This window comes from Elgaria multicarinata, chromosome 8, assembly GCF_023053635.1.
Source record: "Elgaria multicarinata webbii isolate HBS135686 ecotype San Diego chromosome 8, rElgMul1.1.pri, whole genome shotgun sequence".
Classification (NCBI taxonomy): domain Eukaryota; kingdom Metazoa; phylum Chordata; class Lepidosauria; order Squamata; family Anguidae; genus Elgaria; species Elgaria multicarinata.
In genome coordinates, this window is record NC_086178.1 from 51556675 (window position 1) to 51579714 (window position 23040).

A 23040-nucleotide genomic window follows, 5' to 3' on the forward strand; every position below is an offset into this window, starting at 1 on the left:
CATTGCGAAGCGGAAGGTAACTGCAGCTGCTACCCCTCACCCAGAAATGTGGATGTGGTCACATAATGCCATAACTGAGAGAAAATAGTTAAGTTTATGCACTGGTTTTTATATTCCTCTAACGTTTGCTTTACCACTTCAAACTTCCAAAACTGAGGTAACTGTTCAAGTCACATTAATTTAAACCACGTTTATTAGACAAAAAAATATTTCCTTTTTTTCAGTCAATGGAAGTATCTCCGCATTCAAACACATGTGCATTTAAATACAAGAATGCAAATAAATAGTCTCATACAAAATTATAATTCTGTTAAATAAAGACTAATCCCCGTTAAAGGATTTTACAATGGATTTGTTACAAATCCAAAGGAAGCATCTTTCCAAATCGCTATAAATCCAGTTTTAGGGAGGGGGGGGAGCTTTCCACTTTCCAACAGAGAACGTCTTGGGTTGGAGGATCAGAAACATGCCATGGATTAACATACTCCCTTCTCTGACCTTGCACACCAATTCCCTCCTCTATTCTGGGGTCTAACAAAGCACTGCCTAGAGCAGATGCCCTAGCAATGCATGATTAGATAAACCCAGAAATGAAGATGGGAACTGGCATAGGAGCCTGTAGCATGTTCCCCTACTGGAGCAAACGAATTCAATCCAGACCTATTCCTGCTAGACTCGACTCATTAAAAGCTACAGGACAACTTAGTCATGATTTCACAGAGTTTACTGAAAGCATGACTTAAGTCTGAATCCAACCCAATGCCTTCAAACCATAGATCAGGGGTAGGCAACTGGGTGCTCGCCAGCTGTTTTGGACTACAACTCCTATATTCCCCAACCATTAGCCATGCTGGCTCAGACTGATGGGACTTGTGGTTCAAAACATCTAGAGGGCATTAGGTTGCCTACCCCTGCCATAAGTAATGCATAGCCCTTGTAAAGATGGGGATACATACTTTCTTCATGTCACTGAGGTCACTCCTTGTTCATCTAATATTCAAAAGAAGACCACTTTTCTTTGACAGCCTTTCGCTAACATGGTACCAGAAGCTTTCTCTAATGAATTCCTTTCTTAACTCATGTTTTATCCCTTTGAAGGGAGAGTTTCAGGATCAAATACTTGCTCTTCAACAGGCATATTCTCCATCCCGGAAATGGGGATGAGACAAGAGGTTACTTAGCCTTCAGAGAGATACAGGTACTAGACAGTTTACACACAACTTCTTTGTCATCCAGTGAAGATATTGTGCAAGTGCACCTATGCCATAAGCCTGGTGTCAAAGCAGCTGCTGATGAAGTATCTCCCAGACCATTCTTTTGCGGTAGTAAGGCATATGACGCTGCAAAAAAAGAAAAATGCTTTGAAACACTCAATGTATTAATTTAGGCAAAATTCCCCTTTGTGCAGGAGTTAATGTGTGCATGGACCTCTGCCAACTATTTTAGTGTTTAGTGCCACTGCTGTTCTCTCACATCCAAAGATGAACTTCTTTGCAATAATTTTGTTATCAGCTTGTATGTCGTGGGTAAGAATTTTGGAAACAATTCCAAGCAAAGGCAAACAAGCCCCCAGATGCATGCTTATGGAAATGGGGCACCATGAAATAAGCACCCACCTCCCCATGAAAATATTGGAGACGTAGGTCACAGACAAGGTCTACTACAGCAATAGCTATGAATGAAACCCTGTCTCATGGTAGACAAAGAAGGAAAGGAAGGGATTTTCCTGAAGTGTCACTCACCTGTGTAAATTCAATGGGTTTATCCCTGGAGATAAATTCTGCATATTTACAAGTAAACATTCCACAGTCACTGCCATTCAACTGTTGTGGAATTTCCTAAGATTGAGGGGAGGAAGGGAACAGAGAGACGCAAAGAAATATCCATTAGTTTGTTTTTGCTTTATTTGAAACCACAAGTTACTGAAATTTAAGGATTTCCAGAAGATTGGCCATGCTAGTTTGTTGCTGCAAGATCAAACAGTCCTGTGACACCTTAAAGAGTAAAGACAAACAATGTTTTTCTATGAATCTGTCCACTTCATCATATATGCATGAAGTAATACACATATGATAGGGGATGGGGGGGGGAGTGTAAACCACATGGTCATAGGGAACTGAAATGCAAACAGTATAGACTAATTATCTTAACAGTTGCCATTCGCAAACACATTATTGGATGCTATCACAGGCATCATTGCATTGGTGAGCATATTCACGTATGTACTGTGATAAAATGAAAAACCTTTGTCCTTGTGCAAACCACAGAGTTGAATCTCCATTTATCATCAGCAAGTTCACATTGAAGTTAACACTTCATGCAACTGATGACGTGAGCAGCATCCACAAAAACCTATGACAGAATACATTTGCTAGTCTTTGAAGTTTATTGTGCCTTTGTGGTTTATGAAATTTAAAGAGGCTCTAATAAGGCCAGTCTATAACTGATGATTAATCCAACAAAGGGCTGGAAGTGATTACTAGATTTCCCATTCCTCTCCTATTTTAATATGTTTGCTTTATAGAAGTCTTGTGTTATAGTACTTAGTTCAATGTAGGGAAATTCTAGAAGACAGACATTCCAAGGAATCTACAGGGCTTGAAATCCAGACCCTTTGCCATATTGATTTATTCAAGGTAACATTTTACTTTAAATAAAAGTAATGTAAGTATATGCTAAAGAGATTCTAATATCTCTTCAGTACTTACAGAAGTACTTAAGCATTGTTTAATGCTTGGAAAGTTTATACTTTAGGCCCATTCAGATATAAAAACGATTGTTTATTAAGCCAGGTTCACACAATCCATCTTGCCCAGCAACTTATCCTCACACACCAACTTTGGTCCTTCAAAGTTTGTGACATAGCTCCCATATTAGATGAAACAGGAAACTGTAATTTAAAGAAAACACAACTGAAGCACTGAAGTCGGTGGGTGAGTGAAGATGGGATGGATGAGGGCCCATCACTTGTTCCTAGATTAATAAACAATGGGTTATTAAAATGAGGTTATTATTTCCAAATTGACACTTTATGAAAAATGTGCTGAGAGGCAGTGAAACTGTAAAACCCGGAAGCTGATCACACACACATGTGGTTTCACACTGTAAAGTGTCCATGATGAAACATTAATGTCCAGGTTTCTCTTGGATTTGCTTTCCTCCTGCAGATATTGCCTGTTTAATAAAACCATACAATACATTGGTCAATATTCTCCAAAATGCAGAGTTTATAACTATGCAGAGTCAGCAAAACTTTGCATGCCAAACATACTTTTAATACCAAGCAGAAGAGAAAAATATTATCCTGGTCTGATTTACACACCCCAAAATGATTTGTGGGGGTTGCCATTACTGACAGAGCTTTCATTCCAATTATTATAGCATGTGACTGGAGACGCACTGACCCAGTCCACACATAACAAAGCATGATTTAATTATCCAAGATTTGTTGTATCATGGTTTGTCGTTACTTGTGAATCTGTAACTATGGTTTAACTAAGGGTTATTACCCATGAACAACCCACAAATAGAACCTATGGTTTATTGCTGGGTTATGAACTGTCGGTTTAAACCATGGGTTGTCATTACAGGCAAACTCAGAATTGTGGGCTGCTCATGAGTTGTTTCGCCAGGCTACAAAGGTAGCGGGCAAGATTGGTAAAAAAATCACCAGCCTCTTTACATGCCACTACTGCAATGTTAGGTAGTTGGGATACAGGGAGGGGGTGGGCAAAGGAGGAGGGAAATAAACCATGAGTCAGTGTTACATGCAAACCAGGCCAATAATAAAATGCACACTTTCATTTGATGATTAATTTAAATTGAATGATTATTAAAGTACAATATTTAAGAAGTAGTGAATGCAGTCTCATATTAATATGTACAGAAGTCACATTTGTACCAACAACTACAGCTGCTCTAATCTGAAGTTATACCAATAATCATTTTAAGAGTTGGCTAATGTTTGGTCATTTGCTGGCAACCAAAGACAGCTCTGAAGCTCTAATTGCAAGTTTTATACAGATATTAGAATCTACTTACTATAAAACACACACCTCATGTAAACTGCCATCAGTAAACGCCTACTTACAGCAATCTTATACAGATCCTGTGGCCATTTTGTCCCATTGAGTCATAATATTTGATGGTCTCTCTCCTCATGTCTATAACCTATCACCAAAAGAAAGATGTTAATTGGACACTCAGTGTCCACAACCACATTACATTCCTTTACCCTTCTTTAAAAAAAAAATACTGGGGGAAGGCAACATGTACTCACCACTAATGCCCAATGTACCCTGATATGAATAGGCACCAAGATCATATCATGTTGGAACAAATCCACTTCTTTGGTCCATCTTCTTACTGAATCATAGCCTACAGAATTTAGCTTGGGGTAGAAGAAAGTACTGAAAGCATAAAGAACTGGAAATCCTGGCCTTTTATTTCTCTCCACCAGAAGATTCATATAGAAGTTAATAACCTATAATACCAGAAGAAATCAAAAGGGGGAAAATACAGATTAATTGCCTACCTGGTAAGGATAAGAGAAATGTCTCAACGTTAATTGACTAAATTGCTGGATTGTAGAATTTAAAGCAAGTTCAAGAGCTACTATGACCTTCACCCCATGTAGAACACTACTAAACTCACCTGCTTCTTCAGAGATACAATGCTTTGTCATTGGCCCTGTTCAAATGTAATGACAATTCATAGGTTAATTAACCCATGAATTGCAAGGGCACATTCCAAGTTTCCAGCAACAACCTATGTATGCAGCATACGTAGGTTGTTTCCATGACACCTGAACCCAAGTACTTGTGGTTGTTTGTGGGCAACCCGAAGTTAACTCAAGAACAGTCCAGTGCAGCCTGGAGAGCCTCAGAGAGCTCCTCCAGGGAGCAGGGCTTAGTCTTTCAGCCCTGCACCCTGGAGAACTCACCTCAGAGAGCATGCATGCTGCTATCTCCAATTAGAGGCAACAACTGGGATTCACCTGCTGGGGTGTGACAGCAATGGAACCCCTGCTGCAATCTCTAATAAAAGGCAAAGTTGGGGGTGCAGGGCAATCTCACTCTGCTTCAGCCACCTTGCTTCCTTCTCCCATTGCAGAAAGCAGGTGGGGGTTGGGCGAAGTCAGCTGAGTCCGGGTGCATGTGCTGCTTCTCCTTTGTGCACTCCTCCTCCTTCCATCAGTGCAGGAACGAGGCGGATTGTAGGAAGCTGGCTGAGTTCCCTCCACCACTCCTTTGGAGAAGAGAAGGGGACTCAGCCACATCTCCTTTGCGTGCCCCACATCCTTCCCTCATTGTGGGAAGGAGGTAAGTACAAAAAGCAATCAGAGTCCCCTCCAGAGGAGCAATGGTGGTTAGTCCACTTAAAGAGATAATTTTTACATAAGGGATATAAATCAATCCATGAATTAAACAAATAATCCAGCTCAGCTTCTAACTCGGAAGCCCAATTCAAGACCAGCCTATAGGACCTAAGAGCTATTTCCATAATAAAAAGCGAACAAAATTTTAGCTAGTACTGAGAACTTCTCTTACCACATCATTGAGCCACTGCTGGTTTCTTAGAGTCTGAATGTCTCCACGCGTAATGTTCAGCTTGAAGGCATTAGTCAAAATTTCATCATCTTGGCCATAGCTCAGCACATTTGCTATCTCTCTCTCCATCTCCTAGGAGGAAGTTTCATACTGTGAGCTTCATAAGCAGACAGTACCAAGCAGAACTATACTTCCATATGTTTGGGGGGGATGTGCGTGTGGAAAGTTACAACATCTCTATGATGTTCAAAACATTCAGGTCATCAGACAAACCAAAACCTCTTGTTTGTGACATGTTGCATACTGAATGTGGCAGATTGGTTACAATTTAACCTGAAAAGCCCGTTTTTAAAAATAAGGTATTCCCCATTAACAAAGTACTGAGGATAGAAGAGACCGGTGGCATTTTTTTTCTGACCAAAACTTCCCATCAGATTTGCAGCCTATCTCAAGCAACCCTATCACAAAAATGGTACCTCTGTAAGGTCAGGAAGACACTCTGAAGCCTTGTCCAAGCTCAGACATTTCTGTTCTTCTGTCTTAACTAGAGAGCGCCTTCTGAACGAAGATCCTTCCTGACTCAGGTTTAACCTAAGTGACACTTCTGCCGATAGGTCATTTGCCAAGGACTGCGTTATACTCTGATAAAAGAAAATGTACCACTGTGAAATAAAAGCCTGGGTTCATGGGAAAGGAACATCCAAGATACCCCAGAGTTGGAAAATCCCAGTGCCATCATTCTCATTCCATCTAATACCAAAGTAGGTGATTCTTTGCCTATCGATCTGGCAGCAAAACAGAGTCAGCCACAGTCCATGTCATACTATTTGAGCAGTAACATTCCAAGGTCTCCCACATCACTTTCTACTTGAAATCCTTTAAACTGGAGAATGCCATGGATTGAACTTGGTACCTTCTGCCATCAAAGCATATGCTCTACCACTGAACTACAGTCTCTCCCCATTTACTGCCCTTTATCCTGCAAACCTCCCCTCCCCACAAGCAATGAATAATTCCACAAGGCTCCTCTTCCAGGTTGGCTGGAGCATCCTTGGTAGGAGCAGCAGATTGAGTGCAATATTTTGATGTATGTCCTCACTTGTCCATTTCTATTTTGGAAGTAAGCAAGGCATCAGCTTCTACTCAAAGCAGCTTTAAAAATTCATAAGGTAGGAGAAATCAGTGCTGAAAAATGACTGAAGCAGCTGAGAAAGTCAACTAACAGCAAACTAGATGGGTATAGAGTCCATATTGGTCTTCCCATAGAGTGTTTTTCCTGCCTCGTGAGAAGACCAGCATGGACACTATACTCATCTAGTTTGCTGTTAGTTGCCATTCTCAGTTTTTGTAAAGTGACTGACTGGTACTTGCTTTTGTGAGACAGTACCATCCAAGCTAGGTTAATTATTTTTTTCTTCAATACAAAAAATAGTATGACAGGGAAGAGGAATGGAATAATGACCTCAAGTTGGTAGGATCAATGAAACTGTCTCCCTGTCACTCCCACCCAGATACCCTCTAACCTTCAAAAGGAAGCAATATAATGGCTGCACTGGAAGCACAATCCTGTGATGAACACAATGGCCACATTCAGACAATCAAAGGGGGAAAAGAAACCACCATGGCTTCTTTTCCCTGCCCAGATATGCCAGTCATGCAACCACGATTTATGTGGCATGGGTTAGCATGTCATCCAAACCCGGTGAGATGTGCAGCGGGGCAGGGGGACTTCTAACCCCCCACAACCCATACAACAAGCCATGGGTTGTGGGGGAGGGGTGTTAGGAGCTACCCCCGCCATGCACCTCACTGGGTTCAGACAACGCATTAACCTGTGCTGCATCACAGATGATTAGGGAAATTACTTTCCCCCCCCCCCCATGATAACTGAACCCAGTCAATGACTGCTGCTATTCCAAACAGTATTCCTGAAGGCCAAATTCAAGTCAAGTGGTCTCTTTTCATTACAGCATTACTTAAGTTCCAAACACACGAAACTGGGCTTAGCACATTAGCACATCCAATAAACAGTCAAGTAACAACTACCAGATCCTTTCCCAAGGAAGGTAATCTGCAATATCCAGTATAGTCATTGGGTTGTACTTCTAGATGGGAAGCAGTTCTTTTCACACAGGGCTACCCTACTCCCCAGCAGTAAGTAGCTACCAATAGTCAGAGGCAGGACTAACATTAGCACATGGCACCCTTGGGCTCCACTGCTGACCCTTGCTCTAGGTCACCCTAGATTTCCCCCCACCCCAGCTTCAGATCAGCATGGATGGATGGACTTGGCAGGCACCAGTCCTATTCTCAAAATGCCCTTGACATAGGATCACTCTGGAGTATTATGGGAAAATCACTACCAGTTAAATTTGACAGGGCCCACCATATGGCACTTTGCAAAGGGTTTCCTCAAACTTGGAGCTAGCCCTCCTTGGAGGATGCGCATGAGGACATCAAAGACAAGCCCACTAACACCACTAACAGTGCCTGCCTCTTGACTGTAATTTAACAATGCACAAATAGCCATAAAGCCAGCAAAACAAGCTATAGCAAGAGCATCATAAAATTCAAGGAACAAAATAACCCAAAGTGGGATTTGTGTCTTACAAGCATCCCCCCTCCTCTCTCTATAGTCCCTGCTCTGATGTACCCCTAGCATTTTATATTGTCTTTTTGTGATGCAATTTATTGTTGCAAGCTGCTTTAGAAGCCAGTTTTAGCCCCCAAAAGGCAGGTTCTAAATAAAATATTCATCACAGTCAAAGCAGTTATTCAGGAAGGATAAAAGCTTCACTGTCAGAGCACACACTTTTCTAAGTAGACTCACCTCTTTTTTCTGTACTCCTAGCCTTTTGGATTCTGAAGATCTTTCTGCTACTGTCATTGGCCTGAGATAAGCAAAGATAAATATGGTGAGAAAGAGGTGAGGATGTTGTCAAGGCAAAGTGGGGAGAACTTTTTCCTTGAGGAAGGAATCTCACTGGTGTTTTATTCCTGCTAAAGTCAATGTTCTCATATTCCTACAAACAGCAGTAGCAACAATATTTGTGAGGGAAGGGAAAAATGAAAGTAAAGGCAAACTACCAGATAATATACAGAATACAAAGGCATATATACAATGGCTCATTTATCCACAAACAAAAGCTGCACAGTGAAGCACTACATAAGCATTGTCAAGTAAAAAGTATTTAGGATAAGGAAAGAAATCTGACTTAACAGTTAAACCCATAAATATCGTTGGTATGCACATTCAAGGTGCTGGTTTTAACCTATAAAGCCTTACACAGCTTGGGACCACAATACCTGACAGAACGCCTCTCCTGACATGAACCTACCCGTACACTGCGCTCAACATCTAATGTCCTCCTCCAAGTGCCTACTCCAAGGGAAGCTCAGAGGATGGCAACAAGGGAGAGGGCCTTTTCAGTGGTGGCCCCCCAAATATGGAATGTTCTCCCCGATGAGGCTGACCTGGAGCCAACATTGTTATCTTTTCAGTGCCAGGTCAAGACTTTTTTCTTCTCCCAGGCAGTTAACAACATATGCTGAGTTTTTAACTGAGCCCAGAATAGTTGTTTTAAACGACTATTGCTGTTTTTATGCTATTAATGGTTTTAAATTTTTGTATACTTGTTTTTAATGTTCACTGTTTTTAACCTTTGTAAACCACCTAGAGAGCTTCAGTTAAGAGGCGGTATATAAATGTAATAAATAAATAAATAATACTTGACTGAAAAAACTCTCAAACAGAATAACTGAAGCAAAAGATGAATGAGAAATATACCTAGCATATTTTCAAAATATAAAAACACAACAGTACTCACTAACTATCTTTTTGATCTAGTTTCTCTCTACAAAACAGTAACAGCAGTTATTATGATGCAGTATCTTTAAAAGCCTATGAAGAGACAAGTAGTATCACTGCCCACTTCCAATCTTGCTTTACTAACAAACAAGTTTCCCTTTTCCTACTTATGGACCACAATGTTTATGGCAGAGAGTGGAAGAGAAATAACAGACATATAGAGTGATTGCTAGCAACAACTCACATATTATTTTATTGCTTGTTATCTCTAAATCCACCTGGGTATCAATACTCTGGCTTTCCCCCTCATGGAACTTGATGCCATTAGGTACCCTTTCTGAGAAAAGTGTAAAAGCAAAACCTGACACACACGGTACTAAAATTCTTGTGCTCTAGTATCAATGCTCAATCAGCCTACCCAAAAGCCCCAAACTGCAAGTCAGCTACACAAAGGTTTTCACCTACCTGTTTAAATCTCTTCTAGAGCACAGGGGACCAAAGTTTCTGACACCTTAAAAAGTAGGGAATTAGCACAGTTAACTTAATGAATTGCCTTAACATAATTAGCTAGTGACATCTTAAAAAATGTTGGCTGCCATAACAATTTCACAAGTTAATTTTACAAGTAAATTCATCTCTTAATAATTTGTTCAGAAAGCTCAGCTACTGCAAGCCAAAAAGACTCAGGACAGGAAGCAATCTTAACTTTGTAGATCAGACATAAATTATTTAAAAACAATAAAAGGTGAGGAGAATGAGTTACACAATGGTCTTCCTTAACCAGACATATTTCATCTCTAACTTTTCCTATGGGAATGCATAATTAGCTTCAAAGGAGAAAGTTAATCAACCTTCTCACATGTCTTGATGACATTATGAATGCAGTTAAAATATCAAAGAAAGATGCGCCACCAACTTGATATGGAGAAAAAACATCTAAATAGGTATAGAATGATGTCATTAATTGAGATATTCAGCTCATTTGGGTTGGGTGATTAATCTAGCTAGCTATGTTAGCTTAATATACTGGAGTACACCGACTAAGGCAGGGGTGGGGAATGTCTGGTCCTCCAGATTATTCTGGAGTACAAGACCCATCAGCCATTATTTTATTAATCGAGAAACCAGGTTTTCAGAATCTCCCTCAACAAGATTGAAGTGCTGATAGCTGCTATAATGCACAAATGTGAAGAATTTACTACCTATTTGCCTTACAATTATGTTTGCACCACATAATTATGTGAGATGCAGTGTACTAGCAATACAACTTTTTAATTATAGTTTAATATAGCTTCTTGCTTTTAGAATCACTTCAGATCTCCATAGTGATTATAATAAAAGGAGAGATGTGCTTCTGAATACATTTAAGAGCAAAGACTGGGAAAGACATGCAGTAAACACATGCTTACAGTTATGTATCTCCCTTCTATGCATTATGCTGTTCACGGTGGAGATGTATGCACCAGCCCCTATTTTCCTTAAAGTGTGAAAAAAGACCTTAGAAATCATTACTTATCTCACAGCTATGTATGAAGCAAGCATTACTACTACTTACCATTTCTTGGTGTCTCAAATGAAGGGACATCTATTTCCAGATAGTGAGCAGTCCTTAAAGATCCATGGGCATAACCTTGGACACTTGTTTCAGCACATTCAAAAGAACAAACCATGGATAAAGTAAAATTTTCATTATGGAAAACACAATTCCCAAATTCCAGGTAGAGAGCAATATGTCGCATTGAATGGATACTGTATATTTAATACTGAAATGAAATAACCTATTAATACAGTGATATAAATGCAAAAGGATTTGAAAGAAGGATAAATACATACTACCTAGACAGATTACACACACACACACACACACACACACACACACAACACACACCAATGCCCTAACTGGGAAGAGGCTGGAGCAACTACAGCTGGTAGAAATCAGAAATTCCAGCATGCAATTTCCGTCTTCTAGAGGCTCAAAAGCTCTGCACAACTCTAAGCAACAGAAGTTGTAAATGAATGTGAACACTTGTTAGTTCTTTGAATTAATGATACTCCCCCAACTGACATGTATCTCTAAGCCAAAAATACACAAGTGGCATGAACCTGGCTTTATTCCTCCCTTTGAATAAACAGGTCAACAAGACAGGATTCAGCAATTAGACATGGCTTTCAATGATGTGGAAATTAGAAACCATGATTAAGTGCTTGCAAACAAGCCAGGATTCATAAGTCAAAACCTGGTTTAAAGCTAATTCATTCCAGGCCTTTCTTTAAACTTTATTCTTTATAAGAACTTACTCCAAGTGCTTTGGTATTGTAGGAGTGGAGTGATTTTTAGGACTCTTTTCTTTTTCTTGCTCTAGCAGCTGCTTGTATTTCTCTCGTTCCTCTCTCTGAACTCCCTAAGGGGAAAAGAAGAATGACGTTATTGTATCATTAAAAGTAGTGAAATTCATACTATTTGAAACTTACTCCTATGGTATCCCTTAATAATATGCATGTGCTCAAGCCAACCTTAGAATTACTCTCTAATACAGGGGAGTGCTACTGTTCCCAATCCACAATTAAGAAATTGGATTATAGAGGGCTTATGACTACAATCATATTTACGCTTACTTGGGGGTAAATTCCACTGAAACCTAGCATGCTGTACTTCCGTGTAAATATGCATAGGTCAGTCTGCAAGTTAGTTGTCCCAGTTCAGGTATAACCATCCTATAATAGGGAAATGGAACACAGATCATAGATACTGGAACTAACACTTGTGATCTCTCAACTAGCTCAAATTGAGGGTTCTAGATGTTTTGGAGAACATAATTTAAGTCAATATGAATTATGTAAAATCTGTTCCATTGTGTTTCGTGGATTGTTAGGCTCCTTTCATTCCGCCATCCGTCTACCAACAGAATTGGATTATTTTTAGTTTCCGAATTTGCACAAATCTCCATGTGCATTTTCACACTCTCGTCTATGGGGGGAAATGCAAATTTACAATGAAATTTGATCAAAATTCCTGAAGGTTAGAAAATTGATCCGCAGCTCTGCAGAATCCGCCTAACAGAAGGAAAGCCAATGCACTGTGGAATCCACAGGTTGGATTCATAAAAATCTGAACTCACTTGGTTCCACTGCAGATCTCTCCAACACCCTTAGCCAAAACACAACAGAAATGTATTTTCACAAGGTGGAAAAGAACATCGTAGAAAAGGATTATATTGAAGAATTAGAAAAGGACAGTTAACTTAGCACAGAAAGTGTGTGTGTGTGTGTGTGTTGCGGTGGGCAGAGGGTAGATAATGGTACATTGGCCAATTACTAATAAACTATCAATGCTTTCTGGGGTACTTGCAAAGAATGCCAGACTAGGTGGACCTTGATCTGATCCAGCAAGGTGCTAATGCTCCTAAGCAAAAAATCCACACTCAAAATCACTTAATCCCAAGAGCATAACTCATCTGTGTTACGATGAACTCATCTCTCAACTATGCATTCTCACTGTATGAATTTAACACATATTAGTTGATTAGATTCCAGCTAATAGAACAACTATCCCAAAGGCAATTCCAAACTAGGAAACTCCATTTTCAATTAGAAAGATCAATTTTTAAATCAGATTCATGTCTTTGTGCCACTATAAAATGGATTTACTCCTACACAATCACCAAGTCAGGTCTCCATCACCTAAACAGACAGCAATCTGAAAACTGGTACGCTTACAATTATTTTGTGACCACTTTAATTGCCAATAGTAGGCTTGGTTCAGACTAAGCATACATAATTTTGCTCATTAAGTAAAATTAACAGCTAGCCCACCAACCTGCACATTTGATTAGTAAAGCCAATTGCCCGGAAAGACTGCTACTTCACTGCAGTAAATGGCTAACTGCAAGGCTTGCACATACACACAGTAATGCTCCATGGAACTATCAAACAAAACATTCCTACTGCCTGTGTTTGGGAAATGTTGCCAATTGTTTACAGAACTCTTGCTACTGGTTCACCAAGAACTCAAATTGAATCAAAATTATAATATGGGACACATACCAAGGATATGCTCTCAGTTTTAATGCTGAAGAAAGTGTGTTACATAATCCATAGAGGTCACAAACCTTAATAAGAATCCTGACAAAGTTTTCTTGCAACAAATTAACCATCATCATTGAATCAAGCACCCTCTTTAAATATTCTACAAGGCAACTCATAAAGGTACGTTGGAATGCAAGTGTTGCACGTCAGTGAACTCACCTCTTCCACAGTATAGTGAGGCTTCTTCAGATACCTTCCAGTATCTAGAGTGGAACCTTCAAACAAATGCCTATGAGTACCAAGTCCCCATGGTTGCAAGTCCTCTTGAAGAGGATTATGACTTTTCTTGCTATTCTTTCTGATAGTACAGTCATGCCTGGTAAGAAGAAAGGATTACATAATTTAAGCATATTACTAAAACCCAAAAGTTCTTGATTTGACACCTACAGACTATCCTGAAAAGTGTACACATTTGAGGATTCTTAAGCAGACACTGTAATTTTCTACAATCACTGTAGGCACGATTATCCATACAAGCAATACAAAATGCATAAGGGACAACATCAGAGAACATACCACTTCCAGCTTCCCTCAGATCTCACATACTTCCATTATTTGGATTCTTCAAAATTTGTATAACACTAAGCCTAAGGTTATTTATAGCTGATGCTGGACCCTGTAAAAATTATAGACAGGTTCCTTGCATTTACTCATTTAATCTGGCTGCTTAGAAAAGAGTTCCCTGTATAACACATCAAGTAACCTCTAGAGTGGCTTGTTTATGGAATGCGCATTAATTCTTCTCCTTGGGTCCTGAAACCTCATCTTGATTCTCAAAACACTGTGCTTCTCCCAGACTCACAGTGGATCCCATCCAGAGTCCTCACAATTCCCCCCTACAATCTTTATTAAATACTGAGTAGAGCTATGGGTATTGCACGCTATATGAACTCTTTTCCTCTCTCCTACTATTTTTTTAAAACAACAGCCCTTTGACACTGCAAGAGAACAAGACTGCAGTAGGCACAGAAATGCAGCATGAAGTGTATGACTGCTCTCCAACTAACCAAACAAATAATTATTTACATGGCTCATTTAAGGTGGTTTTTTTCTCCTTAAGTTGCAATGCAAAACAATAATAATCATGCAACACATTTCTGTAGCACTACAATCACAAGTAGTACATAATAATAATTAATTCATATAAGAACAGATTGAAAAAAGCTATAAATGGGAGTGGTATGTCCTAGAAAGGTATAAATGACAGTCATTTGAGATTTCTGTCTTTAAGGTGGTAAACCAAAGAACAAGCAGAAGATTTTACCTCAGACAAGTCACAGCTCTGTGACAGTCAGATATCACCTCTACATCTGGATGTATGCCAGTAATGCAACGAGCCTTTTTATCTATGGAAAGACAGTAGGATCAATCACAAATAACTGTAGATAATGGTTTTGCTTATCCCAGAGGATTATCAGACCTCCTTCTATGGATAAAGGAGAATATTACACTCCTCTAAGCTTGCTCCCAGAAGCATCTACTTACTCAAGTAGATGCATCTGCAGGCCAATGGTCCAACCTGCTGTTTTAAGCTAGTATGGGCAGGCATACTAGCTTGCCTCTTAAACAAGTCTGCTCATAAGACAGAGGACTCCAGCCTCCCATAAGATCTCATTTTTGCAAGCCAATGTAACTGGCAAGGAATGGCTGAAGTCTGCTATATGAAGCAAAAGGCTCAAGTTGTCCCTGACAGCATTTGGCTTGCAAGGAAAGCCACAACATTCTGGTGCCTTTCCACACCAGAAGTTCTACTTACACACATACAAAAACAGAAACATACTAGGGCATGGAAGAACAATTTGAGGGAGTGACACCCTCAGTGTTAAGGATTGCATTAGAAGGCCAGGGTATTTATATCTCTATATAAATATTTAAAAATCTGTGCAGACAAAATCTGGGTTGAATCCAAAGGAAGTTAGTCATACTTTGTTTCCATTGAAATCAATGGAACAAGTTAGTCATGACTAACTTAAGTCCCATTGGTTTCATTGGGACTAAGGCATGACTAACTTCCTCTGGATCTGACCCAGTATTTTTTAAGTTCATTTTATGAGTACTGCAAGACAAATGAAAAAATAACTGTGAACACTACATATAAAGATTTAACCACTATTTGAAAAGAACAAAAAAGATAGTAAGACCAAATATTTTTACTCTTTTGCTACAATAAAGCCAACTGAAATGAGATAGTTTGCTAGAAGTACTGAATTTGTAATAAAGTCATAGTATGTATCACTTACCCAAATCAAACATCTGCATCCCAGAAGTAGGTTCCATCTGTTTGTCAGCCAAAGTACCAGAAGTATTTGAAAAAATCTGGGGGAGGGGGGGAAGCATTTTTGTTTGCAATGCACAAAACATATTGTTCCTCTAATTCCCCCGTTTCAATATTTTGGATTAGAACTAACAGGCTACATGAATTACTGCCTTCTACTCACTTGATCCCACCTTATCCTCTGCCAAATACATATTCTGCCATTTTATGCCACTAGGGAACAAAATTTCACTCTGCCTGCACAACCCCAAATCATTACACAAATATGATTTAAGATTCTAATTAATAAGTTGGTGCAACTGGAGAGAGAGATGTCTATTAAACTTGGAATAGGATGCTTAAGCCTATGGGCCTGTTCAAATGTTATTTTAAACCATGGTGAGTGACTAGCCACACAGGGAGGATTGTTTTGCAAACATCTCCCCCGGGTGGTTAGCACACCCACCACACAATCATGCAAACAACCCACCGTGGATAGGTTGTTTACCTGATCATCCCACTCCCCCACCCTCTCAGTCCTCCACCCTGCATCCCAGGAGACTTGGCAGCAGACCTGTCTTCTCTGCCATCAAGTCCTCCTTACTGGCTCTGATTGTGATCAAGGTAGGTCCCCTTTTTTTGTGCAAGAATGGGACCAGAAAACATGTCCCACTATTCCATATCTGGTAAATATGTGCAAATAGAGTTCTTTTGATTTTCCCCCCATTAGTTTGCTACAGCACACCTATGGAAAACCAAAGGATACCAGCTTGCACTCCTGCATGTTGGCCAGGCACAGATAGGGGTGGAAGAAGGTACCTGCATCCAACACCCTCCCCATGCCAGGCATCCCCGCTTCTTCAATGAAAACAGGGCACACACAAAAAAAATCCTTGTTCTGATCTTGCACATGAAAATGAAGAAATAATAATTAAAACAAATAAAGGAAAGGAAAGGAGGGAGCAGGATGAGCCCAACTGTAATGTGCTGGTCCACCCCAGCATGAATGGGGAACTCGCAGGTATTATTATTATTATTATTATTATTATTAATTTGTATCCCGCCTTTTGCCCAATACTGAGCCTCAAAACGGTCTTACAAAGTTTAAAACATACTTTGTAAAACCTAGGAAAAAATGTAAAATAATAATAATAAATAAACATTTAAAATACACAACAAAATTATAAGTCATTAACCTAGATGGAGGACCAAATTACTCTCCAAAGGCCTGCTGGAACAAACAAGTTTTAGCCTGCTTCCAAAAGCCCATCAAGGAGGTAGCCAGTCTAGCTTCCCCAGGAAGAGAGTTCCAAGACTCTGTTTAAGACTCTTCTTCATTCCTCCACCACGCGGGCAGCAGTTTGGCCATGACTGTGAATGGCAATTGTGCCCCTGCTGGGCAAACGCAGCAGGGGTTTCTGCCGCTCTTGCCAAGCGTCTCACTGCTCAATGTGCTTTACCCACAATGGGCTGGCAGACCAACACACCAACCCATCATGGGTAAAGTAACCCATTCTGCAGACTGCAGCTTCTCAGGGTGGGTTGTTTTTCCCAAACATGATGAGAAGCATCATTGATTGGAGTGTCATGAGAACCTATCAACAAGTTTTACTTAATAGGATGGGCTAGTTTTTATTGACTTTCACAACCAGCTACAGCAACACACTGATCTCGGAGTAGATATACCATTTTAAAAAGCACAGTAACAGGCATATACTACACAATTTGGAGTTTATTAGCAGCATTTATATTCACTCACACCAAAACTTTTCAAGAACGCAAGGAGTGCAAAACTTGGGAAGTTTTGTTATTTTGTCTCTTAATCCTTATGTGTTAATTACACCATAAGGATCAGATCTCCAGAGTTAGCTTTCATCCATGCCTGAAAGAACTCCCTAGAGAGTAGAACACTTTAATCAAAGCAAGAACTAATATAACTTCATCACAAGCACAACCTGTGTCCCGACAAGTTCAAGGATATACAAGTTCAATATACATTAACAGAGCGAAGAATGAAGTACTTTTTTCCCACAGGCCCTTTTAGTTGCAAGCTCTCCTGAAGGATAACAAAGCTGCTTTACCTCAGAGCATACACCAGCACAACACTCAGCTACCACTTAAAAGATTACAGACAGCCTTGCACTACATATGGGGGCAGGAAACTGGCCTCCCTCCTTAACAGTAAAAAATTAATGCTTCTTTTCTCCCTGTCCACTACTGCCTAAGCGCTTCTCGTAGCCCTCTATTTACCTATTCTCTCTCTTAAGGACCTGTAAGAAGAGTTCCTCCTTAGCTTGAGTCTACTTCTTCTTTGTGGGAATGGAATAGGGTGGGTTGGGTTAGAGAGACAAAGAGAGAGAAAAGAGAGGAGAGGACAACTGTCTAGGGAAAGGGACCTGTGAGGTAAGGCGCAAGAGGAAAGCCTACCCTTAAGAATCCTCTCTACTCAAGTGTATTTAATGGCGTTGCCATTCCAGAGAAAACAGAACAGCAGTCCCATGGAGATAATTTGACTTGAAGATGATCTCTTCACAAATGCAAACAAACCTTATCTGTTGCCTCTGCATGCTGCTTTCCAGCCTGAAGATATTTAGCTGTCAACTGGGATGGCAGTTTAATTAGACTGGCAATCCCCCAAGTCAACGTACCAAAAATACCTAGGAAAAAGTAAACATATTAAGATAACATTTCATTTGGCTGGGAAATCTGACAGTCAGACTAAAAGATGACCCATATCCTGAATCTCATGCGATACAAAACAGCACTATATTTTTGTGGTGGCTCCCTTCTGGGCCAAGGTCATTTTGCATATCTGTTTTGTGCTAGAAACAACCCAGAAATTTACTGACATTCAAGTAATTTTGAATTACATCCCTATATTATCAGTTTTCTCTGATGGACAATGAAAATGGACCCTGGAAACGCATATGGTAGTGAAAAGAGCCCCAACACTGAAAGGATAGATCTACTTTGGCAGGAGTGCAATAGACAGAGGACTTTAATGCTCTGTCTACATTTGAGCATGCAATATACTATAGACAATGGCCTGGTTCAGACAACACGCTAAACCATGCTGCTTAACCACAAAATAGTTAAGGGAATAATGCATTCCCTTAACCATTTTGTGGTTAAGCAGCATGGTTTAGCGTTTTGTCTGAACCAGGCCAATAGCTCCCAAACATATTATCTATGTATCTAGACTGCACATACTGGCAGGTATCCTTAGAGAGCCCTCCTCTCCCAGAATTGGGTTTAATCAATAATTGTTTTTGTTTAGCATATATATTATTATTGTAATAGCATTATTGTTTGTTACTTACTCATTGTTATACTCTGCATTTTAATCCCCTCCCTTCCCATTTGTACTGGTTGAGAAAAAACCGTAAGAAATTAAAATATAAATGCATGTATAAATAAATGAATGAATGAAAAAGACACCAAGGCACTCTGCACACATACTAACACTGAAGGATGGCAGAATGTAGGACCAAGAGGTACCAGAGAACATTGTCAATTACTAGCTGTTCTGTAGAGGTTCTAGTGCCACAGCAGTTATCTAGGGCCCTTTCTACACCTAAGGATTATCACAGGAAAACGGAGAGATCGTCCCTGCATGCTCCTGGGATCCCCTGTGTGTCATTTGCATGCACAGGGATGATCCCGGGACGATCCCTGGAAAAAAGGCAGGTGTAGAAACGGCCTGAGATTGCTGTACTATAAATTTCTTCTATGGGAGAACAAACTGGGAAAATCTTCATAAATTTACTACAAAACTAAATATTGGACAAAGTGGCTTCTTGTCACAGTCCTTCAAAAGTTTTGGACCAATAGAATCTTGCAGAGTTTCAAAACTGGGTTGCATTTCTAGGACTACAGTTTTTGTTGTCCCTTTTCCAGGATATCCCTATGCTCCCTTTCTGTGGATAGGGGATTTTGTCTTACGTGGTGAACCTTCTTTCTGGGTATGAGCAGAGAGACATTCCAACCCAACCCTTCCATTCTGGATAGGTACCTTACTCTTTTGTACTGTTCTATATTGTTCTGTCTGTTATCTAATTAAAGTTACTGTTTATATCCTTGCTTTTCTAGACCAAGGATATGGAGCCCCCCCTCCCACAGGTTTGATAAAACAAAAATCTCCCTGCATTACGTTTATAGAAATATTTGAATACATTTGCCTCATTTTCTGGTCTAAGTGAATTTACAGGGACTGGCCTCCCACGTTTCCATAATTGTGTTGTTGTTTTACCTGAAATAAAGCCTACCATTATTGGTAGGCATTAGATGCTAATGTATGACTTATGGCTAACCACCATTGAGAAACATGTGAAATTTCTGTGGGCAAGCAGTAGAAGAGATGCTTTTGAAGATCAATGTAGTGATATTGCAGTGATGACAGACAGATCTAAAAAACAAAGCTTTATTTCAAGACATATAGCCAGCTATCCCCAAACCAAGACTGAACAGGCATTACCAAGTTTTTGCCTTTTTGCTTGCTCCTGACCAGGGTCTTCTATATGTGACTGAGTACTGTGAAGACAAAAGGATAAACCTGATTAAGAAACAAAGAATTTGACATAATGAAAGGAGAGGATACTCTTCCCAAACTTGAAGTACCTGTTTACAAGAGCACCATCTTCTTAGCTACAGCAACCATCACTTTATCATCAAATAGTTAGTGCACATATTTACAAACTAGAAAGTTTTCCCTATGACAGAACTATACATAAATAAGTGTGATACTGTATGATCTGTGACATTCCCATATCATTAGTACGCTGTGGAAAAATAACTAAACATACATTGTAGTCGAGCCGTAACAAATAATCATAGCTACATTTCTAACAGCATGCCTAACAGCAATTATGGCATACTGAAGTCTACCCATAATCCATATCTCCTTTCCTCCCCTATTAAAAACAGATGTCAACTGCTATTAGCAAGCATATGTACGCAGTATGAATGACTTCTAAGTACCCCTAATAAAAAGATGCAAATGGTGCAGAGAGGTGTTAGGATCCACCACATTTTCAAGGAGTGGCAGCTACTCATCCAGCCAAAGATCTCTCTAAACTGAGGGAATGCGCATCAAAATGGCAAATGCAGTTCAATGTCAGCAAGTGTAAAGTGATGCACGTTGGGGGTAAAAAAACCAACTTGATATATATGTGAAGAGAATCTGAGAGAACAGTGACTAAGAAAGGTCTTGGGGTTGTGGTAGACAGGACAATGAAAGTGTCGACCCAGCATACAGCTGCTGTGAAAAAGGAAAACCACCTCACAACCCTAGAACAAGCCATGGGTTCTGGGTGGTTTGTAAACCCACTCACTGCACACCCTCACTAGGTTCAGATGACACAATAAACTGCACCCAGCAAAGGTAATTCTGGTAATTCATGCACAGGGTGAAAAAAAAACCTACAATGGCTCATTTTCCTTTCCCGATCATGCCAACGCAGTCATTGCATAGTTAAACAATGGATTTCACTTCCACAAGACACAGAAATGGCCACCAATGTGGATGGCTTTAAAAGGGGATTAGATAAATACATGGAGGTGGAGACTATTGATGGCTATTCGTCCTAATGGCTATATGCTACCTCCAGTATCAGAGGCAGTATGCCTATACACAGCACTTGCTGAGGAACATGGACAGGAGGGTGCTGATGCACTCATGTCCTGCTTGTGGGTTTGCTGTGGGCAGCTGGTTGGCCGCTATGTGAACAGAACGCTGAACTAGATGGACTTTGGTCTGATTCAGCACAGTTCTTATGAGAACTTATTGGGGGAAGGGGCAGAGTAGCATAAAAAGAAAACAGCCCATGCTGGTAGAAAGGAAATTTGTGGCTTGATTTAGGAAGTGGCAAAATAAAGAGCCCTTTTAAACTCCTCATTGTCCATGCCCCAGAGACAGTGGGCCAATTCATGATAAGCCACCATGGCTTAATTAACCCACAAGGCTCCAAGACACACAATGGCCACCATTTTTAATAGCCAGATAACCCTAGAATAACCCATGGGCAGCTTTCTTAGGCCTAATCTACACCAAGCAGGATATTGCAACATGAAAGTGGTATATGGTATGTGTCAATGGGCCCCAACAGTTGTCAGTGAACTTCAATACTGTTATAAAGCAGCAGTATGGCTCCTACCTTTTATATACTGCAGTATCCTGCTTGGTGTAGATTAGGCCATAAACTCTCCACTATCCCCTATCCTCCAGCCAAGTGATAGTGTTATGCTAAACTTGTCTTATTTACAGCAAACTTCTCAGGATGGTATTTGCTGACTCCATTATTGTATTCAGCTAACATGTTGTGGCTCGCCATGGGTTATTTAACCCACAACAAAATGCAACACCCACAGGCACCAAGTTGCAATCACTCGGGAGTTGTCCAGTTGTGATACACGGAAGACCAGAGAAACAGAAAATGACTTGGCAACATGATGTTGCTAGCACAAAAGCTATATAAACATATAGCCTCACCCAAACTGAGAATGGAGAGAGAGATTTTTCAAAAAGCAACTAAGCTGCCCTGCCCTGCATACAGCTCTAGTGAGAGGTGCTCAGGCAGGCTGTTTTTACGCTCTCTGCCGTCACTCCCACCAAGGGGAAGAAGTGGCTAGCCTTCTTCTTGGGAGAAGGAGTTCAGCTCCCTTTGGGCAAAGGTGGATGCATGCGCCGAGCACCCGCTCCCAGACGAGCGCGTTGCTGTCTCTTCCCTTCCCCCGCTGTCCCCCCAACCTGTCCGCCTGAGAACTCCAGAGACGCCGAGTGTCGCACAGAAAAAGGCGGCCTCGTGGCGAAAGCGTTGGGGTCCCGCAGAGCTGAGACCCCAACTGGTGGGCGTCGTTCACTACGTTCAGCTCTCCGCAGCAGCTCAGCTACACTCGGCTCCGGCGTGAGGCGCTGGGTTAGGCACAAACACTTCCCGCCCTCCTCCCGGGATGACGGAGCCTGCCTTAGGGCAGGAGCCCTTCCAGCTCTGCCCGTCTGACAACGAAGAGGGCAGTGCTCCGCTCTCCCGGCGGCGGCGGCGAAGGCAGCCAATTCCTCTCCGAAAGAAGCCGGAGAAAGGCGGCCGCCACAGCAGGCCTAGCCTGAGGCTCGGGGTACGAACCAGACGCCCATACCCTCCCCGCTTTCCTGGCTTCTCACCTGCGATGCCGTCTTTTCCGCGGCCGAGAGAACGACGGCTCCACATCCCGGCGGCATGAGGGAGGTGGGAACAGCCAAGAGCGCAGCGCCTCGGGCAGCCATTGGTACATAGGCCTGGGCCTCAGCGGCCGGGTCGGAAGTGCGTCATCTATCAGCGACAGATGCATCGCTATTGACGAAGGTT

The 23040-nt window shown here is 40.9% G+C and overlaps 1 protein-coding gene across 3 annotated transcripts; it reads right to left on the minus strand.

Annotated features, from left to right (window-relative positions):
• Positions 1–170: 170 nt before the first annotated feature.
• On the minus strand, positions 171–23024 carry SENP2 (SUMO specific peptidase 2). Of its 3 annotated transcripts, XM_063132331.1 has the most exons (17): positions 22857–23024; positions 20172–20227; positions 18245–18354; positions 15684–15759; positions 14708–14789; positions 13603–13759; positions 11656–11759; positions 10913–10995; positions 9823–9868; positions 8380–8440; positions 6026–6190; positions 5550–5681; positions 4280–4483; positions 4091–4170; positions 3090–3174; positions 1743–1838; positions 171–1340 (listed from the first exon to the last, which is right to left on the minus strand). In XM_063132331.1, exons 1-17 carry the CDS (start codon positions 23021–23023, stop codon positions 1278–1280), a joined length of 1767 nt encoding a protein of 588 aa, XP_062988401.1. In that variant the 5' UTR covers position 23024; the 3' UTR covers positions 171–1277. The 3 variants fall into 3 exon arrangements, with proteins under 3 accessions (XP_062988401.1, XP_062988402.1, XP_062988403.1); XM_063132332.1 differs by lacking the exon at positions 5550–5681; XM_063132333.1 differs by lacking the exons at positions 18245–18354; positions 20172–20227; positions 22857–23024 and adding an exon at positions 16093–16317 and having other exon boundaries at positions 15684–16062.
• Between the last annotated feature and the right edge of the window lie 16 nt (positions 23025–23040).

Coding starts and splice junctions, on each gene's coding strand:
- SENP2 (XM_063132331.1), bottom strand. CDS start 23,023: ATGCATCTGTCGCTGATAGATGACGCACTTCCGACCCGGCCGCTGAGG. Junction 15,760..18,244: donor ATGCAGAGGCAACAGATAAG/GTTTGTTTGCAT, acceptor CCCCTCCCCCAG/ATTTTTTCAAATACTTCTGG. Junction 4,484..5,549: donor AGCAGTGGCTCAATGATGTG/GTAAGAGAAGTT, acceptor CTGGTATTATAG/GTTATTAACTTCTATATGAA.